The sequence below is a fragment of the Hemisphaericaspora subhashii genome (assembly GCF_019202705.1).
Source record: "Hemisphaericaspora subhashii strain CBS 10753 chromosome Unknown scaffold1, whole genome shotgun sequence".
Lineage (NCBI taxonomy): Eukaryota > Fungi > Ascomycota > Pichiomycetes > Serinales > Debaryomycetaceae > Hemisphaericaspora > Hemisphaericaspora subhashii.
Genome location: NW_026057214.1, coordinates 427750 through 439662, shown reverse-complemented (window position 1 = coordinate 439662; position 11913 = coordinate 427750). Strand labels below are relative to the sequence as shown.

The 11913-nt window shown below is 36.1% G+C and overlaps 5 protein-coding genes across 5 annotated transcripts; 2 read left to right on the top strand and 3 right to left on the bottom strand. All coding sequences in view use genetic code 12, as the record gives it.

The window, feature by feature from the left end:
- Window positions 1-582: 582 nt before the first annotated feature.
- RRP8 (25S rRNA (adenine645-N1)-methyltransferase) lies at window positions 583-1740 on the bottom strand (the record flags this gene model as incomplete). Its single annotated transcript, XM_049404988.1, has 2 exons — window positions 583-1565; window positions 1719-1740. 2 exons carry the CDS (start codon window positions 1738-1740, stop codon window positions 583-585), a joined length of 1005 nt encoding a protein of 334 aa, XP_049265520.1.
- Window positions 1741-1996: 256 nt separating this feature from the next.
- Window positions 1997-3343, top strand: STN1 (Stn1p; the record flags this gene model as incomplete). Its single annotated transcript, XM_049404987.1, has 2 exons — window positions 1997-2119; window positions 2273-3343. 2 exons carry the CDS (start codon window positions 1997-1999, stop codon window positions 3341-3343), a joined length of 1194 nt encoding a protein of 397 aa, XP_049265519.1.
- A 101-nt stretch (window positions 3344-3444) lies between these two features.
- Window positions 3445-7329, bottom strand: J8A68_001342 (uncharacterized protein; the record flags this gene model as incomplete). Its single annotated transcript, XM_049404986.1, has 3 exons — window positions 3445-5201; window positions 5280-6530; window positions 6690-7329. The coding sequence occupies 3 exons, from the start codon at window positions 7327-7329 to the stop codon at window positions 3445-3447; spliced, it is 3648 nt and encodes a 1215-aa protein (XP_049265518.1).
- A 1889-nt stretch (window positions 7330-9218) lies between these two features.
- Window positions 9219-10175, top strand: PGA46 (Pga46p; the record flags this gene model as incomplete). The annotated part of the gene is made up of 1 exon (XM_049404985.1): window positions 9219-10175. One exon carries the CDS (start codon window positions 9219-9221, stop codon window positions 10173-10175), a length of 957 nt encoding a protein of 318 aa, XP_049265517.1.
- Window positions 10176-10249: 74 nt separating this feature from the next.
- Window positions 10250-11284, bottom strand: J8A68_001340 (DNA-3-methyladenine glycosylase II; the record flags this gene model as incomplete). Its single annotated transcript, XM_049404984.1, has 2 exons — window positions 10250-10487; window positions 10578-11284. 2 exons carry the CDS (start codon window positions 11282-11284, stop codon window positions 10250-10252), a joined length of 945 nt encoding a protein of 314 aa, XP_049265516.1.
- Window positions 11285-11913: the final 629 nt, after the last annotated feature.

The window sequence follows — 11913 nt, the reverse complement described above, 5'->3', positions numbered from 1 at the left end:
TTGATACTAAGACTTTTTAAAATGTGTCATGTTTTCAAGGAGGTTTCAGATTACTTTTCTTGGTCATGTTAAATTCGTTTTGAATGATACTTCTAAACCCTCAGGTGAAGCATTTTTTATGCTTTTCAATGACGATCTATGTTTGAGATTTAACTTTCAAACAATTCAGCATCATCTCAGATGTATACATTGATGGTGTTTTAACACGGGTCTTGTTTTAGATCAACTACTGTTGAAACTAATTGATAGAGGGTCGCTACACCGCGCTAACTAGGGCTAGCCCTTTAAGAGCGGATCTTGGGTCTTCTTGGAGACTAGTTTTTGATTTATTCTAGAAGCTAAGAAAAAGTTCTTGACACTTTAAAATTTAAATTTAATCCATTATTTATTTATAAAAAATTACAAACCTTCGTAAATGCCTCCCCAATTAGATATTCCCTCACCTCATCTTCTCTTGTAAATACATGGCTTTAATAACCATTCACCTTCAGGCTTTTGCGCACGTTTATTTTCAAACTTCTCCTTATCATCTTCTTCGAGTTATTTAAAGAAGAAAGAAAGATTAAATCGAAAAGAAAGAACTTAATATAGAAGTGGAGGTTTAAAAAATTCAAATCTTGTAAACATTTTATTACTATTATCAGTATTCTTATGGAAAAACCCACATAATTTCAAAGCATCAACAAACTCTTGTCCAACATTCTCCGAATTCTTATTCTTATTCTCACCACCACTACCACCACTACTTTCAGAAAATCTCGATTTAATTTCCGCAATCCATAATTCACCTCTAGGTGCCAAGATTCTATATGCCTCTTCAATAAAATCCAAGAAATTAGTTCCCATCAACGCAAGACAAAAGATAACAATCGTACATGATCCATCAGCTAAAGGTACATTCTTAATATCCGCCACCGTAATCCGATCATTATATTTCTTTAAATCAAAACTATGTACTTCAATCTCTAAATTCCTAGCACCACCATTCCTAATCGGTTTACGACCTTTATTCTTCTTGGCATATTCTTTAACAAATTTCCCAACATCTAATGCTAGTTGTGCTTCTCCACATCCCATATCGGCAATCACAACTTTTTTGTTGGCTTGTAAGCCGGGTAATCCACCTGGGGCATTCACGGGACGAGTAGATGCTCGGGTTTTGATTTGGTCGACAAACACGTCCACGGGATTTTCGGGCCATGATTGGACTTGTGATCTGAATCCTTGATGATATTCATCGAATAAGGATGGTTGGTCTTGAATTAATTTTAAGGCGGATTCGGAAGTTGTGGTATAGAGTTGTTCATTGAAGGTAGACTTAGCCCTAGGTCTTTCAAACCGGTAGTAAAAAACAACTTCCCCACACCAATTGGTAGTGGTTGCTATTGGAGCAGCTGGAGCTGGTGGAGCTGGAGCTGGTGCTGATTGTGGTTCTGGTTCGGGGTGAGCTGGTTTAGATTTCTTTTCCTTCTTTTCCTTTTTTGGTTTTTTGGATTCTGGTTTATGTTCTTTATTACGAAGCTTTTCTTCTTGAGTTTCTTGCTGGATTTCTTGTTGGATATCTTCTATTTGTAGTAGTATTAGCAGTATAAAAGAGAAACCACCAAAAAGGCAAAGTCAAACTGCTGGAGTTTCTTTATGCTTTCTTTCCTTTTTGGACTTCTTCTTCTTTGTGCTGGCTCCCCCGAGAGCTATCTTCTCTTCCTTAAGGTCCCAACCTTTAACTTGAAATAATGCCATAGTATAATTCTAATTAGTTACCTCGTTTTGAAATGGTGAATTGATGTGAATTGAAAAATCTAAAACGAGATGAGCTTGGATATTTTTTTTTACTGTCATCCCGTTCTATTGTTTTCGTTCAACAGATCAAAACAGATTCGCACCGCCCGTACTAAACTTAATCAAAACATACCACACCTTCTCTTTATACAACCACGCGTATTAAACTACCCAATACGATCTAGCATCCCATTTCATATCAGGAAATGAAACAGATATGACAGATACAACAGCACCAACCAATAATATCGACTGGGGCCCAGGAGAAAACCATATTGCATTACGTTGGCAAAACAAAACATTCTACGTTCCAGAATTATTCCATCGTTCACCAACTTATGTGTTAGGTTAAGGTAATGAATATTGGCTGTAGTTAAGTTCAGGTGTTGAATTGTTGATCTATTTCCAAGCAGCTCATCATTTGAGAAATGTGGTTATTATTAATAATTACCCGGTTAATAAAGTGAGCATCACGGGAAGGATTATTGGTGAGATATATCGAGATTTTGAAGGGGATTCTGGGAGGAATTTTATTTTGATTACCATTGATGATTGTTCAAATGAAAGGAATCTGAGTATTGGCGTTAAGATTATTGAGAATGATTATTTGGCGGCTGGATTGAAATTTGATCAGAATTATGGAAGGATTATACGAGTTGAGGGAAGGATTATGAATTATCGACAGAGAGAGATTCATGCGGATAGGGTTGAAGTAATTGGTCGAAAGAGAGATTTCCATGTTGAAGTACAATCTTGGAGAGAGAAGATTGAATATAGGAAGAAATTAGAGGAACCTTGGATATTTGAACCTAATAATGTTGTCACGAATCAGAATGTTCATTTTACTTTTGAACCTGCAGAATTGAAAAGAAGAGAGGCTAGAAGGGAACTAATACTTAGCTCTCAGGAAGAGCAACCCGTATCTGTGATTGAGGATAGTATAAACCTAGCCAGGAATTCCGGAGCGATTGAACACCTGGATGATACCGGTGATGAAACTGACGATGAACCTATTGTCGTACAAGTAAATGATAAAACAGTCAAAATCATCACTGAGTTCCAACTAACATTCGCAATCATCAAATGGATAATCCTGAAAGAATTCAAACCTTTCAAGCTTGCACAACTTTTTCATGATCGTAACATATCTGAACTATTAACAGATTTAACAAGTTTGCAACTTGCGTCTATTCACTTGCCAGTCAAAACCCATCCACTATCATTTGAAGAGTCACGGACGGTGGTTTTCCAAAGGATTAGACATAATTTACAAAAAAATTACAAACTTATCTCAACTTCCAAATCACAAAACGTTAGACTGAGTAATCTACATTATTTATATGAACATATAAAGAAATGTTTGAATAGACTCAAAAGCGCAAAAGATCAGGTATTCGACGTACAGTATTATTTATCGGTAATTAAACAAAAAGGTTTAGTAGGAGAGGAATTAGGATATAAATTAGTTAATGGGATTATAGACTATATCATAACGGATGATTTTCGGGATCGGACAAATTGGAAATATGATCCCAGGTTAATTCAATGGAGTTGTATAGGATAATATATATATTGGAAGGGTAGGAGTAAGTAGGATTAATGATATCAAGCAATTAAATTCTAATTTTATTACTACATAAAGATAAACAAGCAATCGTTAGCAATCTAATAAAAGAAATGAGTATTATCCAGAGAACTTTCATGGACCAACATTTCATTACACTTATAAGCATTCAATTCTTCTTTAATCTTATTCAATTCTTCTTTTGAATCCATTAACATCGTTTGAGTTAATTCTTGATTGAACCTTGAATAAAAATCAGGAGCAAAAGTTTCACTAATATCAATCTTATTCGAAAAATTCACCTTCTTTTGTCTTTCAAACGAACTAGTTGATTTGCTATTCCTATATGCATCTCGCTTTAAGATCGGTGGACTGGGACGTTTCTTGTCAATTTCAGTATTACTCAAATCATCAAATTTCTTAATATTAATCTCCACCGACTTAAAATCCAGAAATTGCCTAATGTATCGAAGATGAGAAGGTAGGTTCCGACGTTGTTGTTCTGGAAGGATATTAAAAAGATAATGTAATTCTCGATTATCAATCACCATATTAACATCTTCCTCATCTGCTTCTAAATCAAGTATAGTTTCATTGAGATCTGATGATAAACTTTCAGTACTAATAGGACGACCAGCTGGCAGGCTTGTTACATCCCAATAGCCAGAATCATTAGCGGATGGGAAATTGGCATTTTGATAGCTTTGTTGGACTAGTCTTTGAATTTCACTAGTGTTTGATTTCTGAGATTCATTATCCCCTGATTCTGTAGGATTCACCACCTGACCATTACCATTTTCCTTCTTTACTAAACTTTCTTTTGACAGCCTATCTTTCTTTGGTACCTCTTTCGACAACTCTTCCGTTTCAGTTTCCACAATTGATAGTTCCTTCACAACTGGTAGTTCCTTCACAACTGGTAGTTCCTTCACAATTGGTGGTTCCTTCACAATTGGGAGTTCCTTCACAATAGGTAGTTCCTTCACAATTTCCTCTTTCGATGTCTTATCTTCCTCCTTTTTCTCATCTTCATTTTTACCGTTGTTCAAATCTTCTAACTTAGTTTCAATTCTCAAATTACTCAATGGTTTAGACCCCTTCTCCTTCTTCTTCACTTCAGTCTTATTTTCTTCACTACCACCATACATAAAAGTCTCCGCATCCTCTTCAGGTACAAATGTCTCCAACATATCATCCAACAACGACTTCTCCGGCTCAAATGTCGGCAATTCACCCAAATGTAATGAAATATTACTCAACACTGACATTCTATTACTTACCGCCTGCGGTTGGGAGAATAATTCAGGTACAACCAGATCAGTTTCTAATGTCTTTCTTTGTGTATTAAATTTCTCATGAGCTTCGGTTGATAAATCTTGATCTTGATTACTATTACGTGAATGGAAACTGACAAATCTTTTAAAGACCAGTTTGAATGTTTTTGGAGGAGTGGAAGTGGAAGTGGAAGTACTTGATGAGCTAGATACTTGTCTGGCTGGTTTAGGTAATGGCATCCTTTGAGGGTTCTTACCTGGTTGACTGCCATTAACAGGTGGTAATGGAGATTCCCTATTTCTTTGAGGAACGTTTGATCTTGCCAGTACAGGTGAAAGACGTCTTGGTTTAGGTTGAATATTTCCTGACTTTATTGGAGTTGATGTCGATATTGATTTAGGAACTGCGTCAATCATTGGTTTCTTGATATATGGTTCAGGTGGAAATTGCGGTTTGCCATTCCTGTGAGGAGTTTTCTGTAATTCGGCTCTGACTTGACTCATTGGTTTAAGCTTGATAGGAGCCTCTGGTTTCTTTGTATATTCAAGCATTGATGTAACTGGCACGGAAGAATTTGAATGCACTAGAAACAATTATTGACCGGGCAAATACTGGAACCTTTTTAGTGCTAATCAACTGACAATGTTATTCTCCAGCTGACCCACTGTCTCACTTGCAATATGTGTTGGTTTGATATTCGGTATAGATTTCAGTACATGTTTTGTAAAACGCGCTCCTTCACTTAAGTTGATTGATTCGACACTTGGTGATATTGGCAGAATAGTATTTGTTGGTGATTCAAGTTCATCTAATTTTATTGATGGTTGTGGTAAATCCTGACTATTTTTTCTTTGCATAGTTTTCATTTGTTCTTTGAATTGATCATCCTTCCTTTCTGGCAATTCACTATATTTCGATTTCAACTCTCTTGTACTCCCACTGACTGGTGATGCTAACAGAGAACCGGGGAGTGTATAACCCAGAGAACCTACCAGAGAACCATACAGCGAACAATCAATCGATCCAAACAGCGATGCAGAATCCACGGGATTGTTACCAGGAACCATACCTTCTTTGACCTCATTAATGAAATCATATGAACTTTGAACTTGGATATCAAGCTCACGATCTTCAACTTTTGGTTTTCTTCTTCTTCTCTTCTTCTTTCTCACTTTCATATTTGGTGATTTTTCAATCGGAGGAGGTGGCATAGGTGACAATGGGGGTGTTACTGGTTCCTCCACCAATTGACTTGTTGATCTCGATTTCGATGCCTCGGTCAATGAACTCCGTGTTCTAGCTATTTGAGTATCCAGCGATCCCGTTCTTAATGATATATCCGAGGTAGTACATGAGGAATAAACCCTAACATCTCTTCTTGGCGGAACTTCCTGTTGAGTGTCATTTATTAAATTGTTAATTTCTTCGCTGGTCACGCCTTGATCATATCGTGAAGTTCTCTTGGCTGGGTCCTTTGGGATCGACGCGCGACGTTCATTTATTCTTGGCTGCTGGAGAACGATTGAATGTTCTGAATCAATGGTTATTATCTTTGAAGATGGTACTGCTCGTGGTGCTACATTTGGAACGTTCTGCTTTGGACTAACATTAGCGTAATCATCAATCACATCCTCTTGTTCTTTGGGAAATGTTGAATCTCCAACCGGACTGTCATCAAAATATTGTAAAACAAAGGATTCTGTATCTATAGTAGGTTCAGGTAATGTTGACATAGTAGCAATACTTGTACTTCTAGTAGGCTGAGCATGTAATCTAGTGAAGGATTCATCAGTTGGAGTAATTCTCTTTATAAATGATTCATTTGTAGGAGTTGCTGATGGGGTGACAAACTCATCAAATTCCGAAAATGGGGATTCACCAGGATTTAATGATTCATTTGTTGAATCATCCACTATTGTTAACATAAAATCCTTATGTAACTCACTTGACATGCTTCTCACACGTTCCTTTGTAACAAATCAAACGAACCCCAGGTGATATCCACACCACAGTAAATAGTAACTTACAGGAGTCTCAGATCTTTTCTCTTGTGTTAGGCTCGATGAAGAACCATTTCTTAATTCATTGGAAGTATAACTACTAAAACTTGATGTATTTGAAATCTCACCAGAGCCCTCGGATGGTACTTGAAGAGCTTCTTCTGACGTCTTTAAAGTGTTATTAGGTTGTAATTTTGCCATACCATTCTTTAAGTTGGAAGAACTAAGGTTTTGATAGTTTTCAATCGGTTGAATAGGAATTTTTTCTTGCTGCAAATCAATGTTTGTAGATGTATCTAATTTCATATTTCGTAACTTTACAGACAATTCTTGTTGTTTACTTTGAATCTTATCACATTGATACGAAGAGGAGATTGAATTTCTATCACCAGCAGTGGGACTACCTAACTGTCGAGACACATCATTTTTCAATGTACTGGTAGGACTGGTACTTCCTTCAGCAACAACACCATTTGGAATTTTGTCCATGTTGATTGGATCGACGATTTTGCTTGGACGATTTCTTTTCTTTGGAGAACTTCTTGGCCGAAACACCTCTCCGTTGGGAAAATAATATGCTTCTGAGGAAACTGAACTGGAGCGAGATAATGAAGTCTTTGAACCAGCAACTTCATTTGAAACATTAGAAAAAAGGGGCAACAACCCATTGGGAACTCGCTTCAGGGATCTCTTGATAAATTTTTCATCCATAGATAATAAATTGTCGGTTGATAATAGTACGCGGCTTAACGCAGAACGACGTACTTCCCTACTTGACCTTTATCTTCTGCTTGATGATGAAATTGATGGTTGCGACATGCTGTCCAGATATGCCAGGGTCATTGTTGGTACAAATATGACAGTATCGTTTATTCAAATGAAACGAAGTTGGATTAAATTCAAATTCTTTATCACTTTGGGAAGGAATCCTAATTATAAACATTATACAAGTCATGGTGCCGATTTTCGAACGTACGATACTTGGAACGCCTGGAGATTTTTACCCTTGTATACTTTTTTAATTCTGCAAGCGTGTAAAAAGTAAATGAAAATGATAAAATCTGGATTATTTTTAATAATAAAGAGGATGACTTAAGCTAAAAATCTACCAGCTTTCTAATGTTCCTATCAAATTATGTTCAATTGTCAAAAGGGTCGTGGTTGCCCTAGTATTATTATTATTATTATTATTAGACCTACCGAGATTTTTAGATAGTCGTGGAAAATCTCGAGGCAAAAAAAAAATTAATTTTTGTTAAGCGAAGTAACGTAACAGAATTACACGTCGTACAAAACTTTAAACTTTTTTTGGAAAGGAGGAGTTTTTCACTATTTTTAAACTATTTGAATAACCACAAGTTTAAATTCAAAAACCGAAGAGGTTTAACATTTGGAAGTGTAGTAAGAGGTAACCTATAAATAGCATTAAATTCTTCTAAAGATAGCAATGAAGTGAATTAGAGCGATGACCTTATCGGTTGAACTCAACTAATTATGGATTTTTTTTTCAACTGAAATTACCCCTGGGAACGCAGTTCTATTGTTAGCACTTCATTGTTTTATAATTGCCGAGGGGTTTGATCCCAGTGTTTTCTTAATTAGACGATAGTTTCAACTTAGATTGCATTTTAAAATCAAACAAAATGCTCCATTCACCATTGAAACTACTGATTCCAGAGTGTGCTAAATTGAATAAACGCACGAGGCATATGCAGGCCGAACTATCTAAGAACTTAGGGGCTCCCAATTTTGTACATTTATAGTGGGATATAACCATAATCCTAAATGGGATGATCTTATCAAGGAGGTCGTGACAGTTTGCGGCCATTAGAAGTTTCGGGAATATCGGTTGAAGAATTTCATGTAGGAAGATTTCTATCAGCATCCATGAGTCAATTACCCTAAACGGGGAAATGAAGAAGGAGGAACCTTTCCTTCGCTATGCGTAATAACCGAGAAGCATCAGCTTAGTGCTCGAGGATGGTTAATACAGTAAGACATTACGACGAATAGAGAAACTCACTAGAGTGAATACTCTAAATTTGATTTGATGAAACGGAAGCATCCGAAATGCCATTTTCATTATAGTCATAGAAGAGTGACCACAATTGATATTGATTGACAACGAAATTTCTCAGAAGAAGGAACTCGTTGTCCAAATACAATTTAACTTAAATGCTGCTCGTTCTTCAAAAGAATATACAAATTCTCTAACTATGTATTTTGCAACCAATTGAAGATTCACGGTTGCTGCAAGAGATTACCAATTTCCAATGTGACAAACAGTAACAAACAGTACCAACTATCAAATTTTGAACCCGCCGACATCTCAAAGTGTAGAACGTTAGACGTTACTCCGTGCCAAGTATAAAACTACTATAGATTTGATTCTAATATGAACTCAAGAATTTTCAATTCGCCTTTCTAAATCTGTTTTTTCATTTGTGGCTGCAAAAAAAAAGTTACCAGTTAATGATTCAGGAAGAAAAAGCAGTTTATATGACAACAACTTGGAAAACAACTATTGATCAATCACTTCTATCAGATCTATTATTCAAACATCACAACTTGTGCTGTACAGTACTGATAAAGAATTAGCTATGAACTTATCATTCCTACTGCTTCACCTATTTGTCCTTCTATTTCTACTGGCTATCCCATCTAATTCCTTTGATTTGGTCCTTAATGACAAAGAAATCGAAAATCCAATTCAATACGTGAAATCATCATTCAAGCATTATGTTCCTACTCCTGAATTACAAGAAACTTTAGAGATTCCAGTCAATGCACATCAACAATCAATTAGAGAATCGTTTATACCTGCCAGACCAGCAAAAGATAAAAAAAGAGTTCGACTTATGAAACATTTCAGAAATGAAATTAAGCCAATGTCAATTAAACAAGGTGAAAAAGGAACCCCAGAAGAAAAGGAGGATGAACGATTTGACAAGAGCGATCATTCTGAGGAAGAAACTGACAATGAAGAAAGTTCCACCGATTCATCCTTACCTCCAACCAGCTCAGATTCTCCAAAGGTTCATTCTAAAAAGTCATGGATTAAAGAATTCCTTTTATTCCAACAAAGTCATCAAAAAGTAAATGCTTTGAATATAGAAGAAAAGGCAGAACATCCAAAATTAAGAACAACTATCAAGAGTTATGAAGATACTGCAAGTGATCCAAATGATTTAAAAAGATGGATACAACTAATTGCTCAAGATGAACCACAAGTTACGAACAATGGTATTACCAAAAAGTACAGTAATCGGAATGCAAATATTAATAATAACAATAATGAAATTGAGATTGATATTGAAGAATTTATAAAATATTTGGTAAATGAACAGGGATTCAATCCGAAAGATTTACAATTCTTAAAGATGAAAAATCTTGATTATGGATTAGGAGAAATTGAACAAGAATTGAATAAATTGAAAGATGCAAAACGTTCTCCTAAAGTTATTAAAATCGGAGGAGAAGAAGAAAATAAGGCTTGGAGTATTCCTATACCCTGTTCGTATTTTGCAATCTTTATTATAATTGTTGTTTTTGGATAACACGTATGTGTTCTATTTATATAGTTTTCTTTTTATTTATATTTACACTTCTCTGTTATTTGGTAACTGTAAGCTTATTCATTGAGATTCTCCAATATTTCAATATTTGTAGACCCCAATCTCCATAAAACCAACATAAAAACACTTCTATAAGGTGCAAATCTCTTCGCCGCAAATTTCACATATTCATCATGAACAGGAACCCAATTTCTCTTTGAATCATTCTTCGCAAACTTAGCCTTCTTCTTCAACATCACTTGAATCTCTTCATCGTCAATACACTCACTTTTAACCGTCTGTAATACCTCTGGTCTCTTATTCAAATATCGTGCCAAGGGAGATCGTTATGGGTTTAGTAGGAGTCGTTTGTGTAGGTAAAGTGGATTACAGAAAATAGCAAACATCTTAGCTGACCAAATTCCAATCCCTTTCAATTTCACCAATTCTTTAATTATTTCATCCAATGAAGATTTCGTATAGAAATCCAAATGAGTTAGTGGACAATTAGGATTATTGAACGCCTGACTGATACTAATCACATAATTCACTTTTTGATTCGACAATCCTGCCCCTCTTAATTCTTCAGGAGACAACTGTAGAGTTTTTCCAGGAGTTGGGTCTTCATCCTTAAACAATTCCCGAAATCTTTGAGAAATCGCCTGGGCCGCGTGACCACTGACTTGTTGAGAAATGACTGAAGAAATGAGTGCAAACCAATATCTATGAATCGTGTCTACCTCCTTGTCGCCATCTGTTCTGTCTTTTGCAAATCTGGGGAACGTCTTATGAATCACAGCAGGATATAAAGTCGGGTCAATCTTTAAGACATGTTGTAAACCATCAATGAAGTCGGAAGTATGGTAGTCAATGAATGGTTGAGGGAGGGATAAATCCTTGGGGATTTCGACATGAGCTAAGAGGTCTTCGAGGCTCAGTTTGGTTTTTGTGACTTTGGAAAGCTTCTTGGTAGTGGGTTGTCTTTTTGACGTCACATTCTTAGAAATCTTTGATTGTACAACTTGTATTGTCTCGTGTTCCGTGACTCCCGCTCTTAGCTTCTTCGCGGTCGTGGCTGTCGTTGTTTTCTTGGATCGAGTGATTGCAACCATTGTTTTGAGAATTGGTTGTCTAATGAATTTAGATGTTAAGGAAAACGTGATTTATCGAGTTAAAGCTTCTGATCAAAACTAGGGGCTTGTGCTATATGATCCTGATAAAGAAAGAAAGACGTGTTTCATCGATGTGCATCCAATTTCAGAACAATAGAAGATGTGATCTGAGTTTGGAATTCTTTTTCAGTAACACCGAAAGCTTTTTAAAGACCGACTTAGTGCTCGGTGATCTTCTCGGACCCCGCAAAAAAGAATTTCAACTTCCAGATTGCTTTGGAAAGACCGGATGCAAATTCAGGAGTGATGATGAGAGATGTCTTAAAAGAGTAAGAACGGGTACTCATAACCAGTTTGACTTATGGCTAGTTAGTTCGTCTTGTACTATTTTTAGATTTTGCTTTAATAATGTGGAACCAAGAACATCTTGATAGAAGAAATGGTGATATTTTATCAAGAAGCGCTCTACTACACAATGGCACGGGAAAAGCAGGGTTCATTTATGATCTTATGCAAAAACTAACCATATGCAATAGGTCTACACAGAGGTCATGGACACGTATATCTTAGTGAAAACATCCATTCACAGTTAAGAGTCAAGAGAATATTCCGAAAACTGATTGAAAATA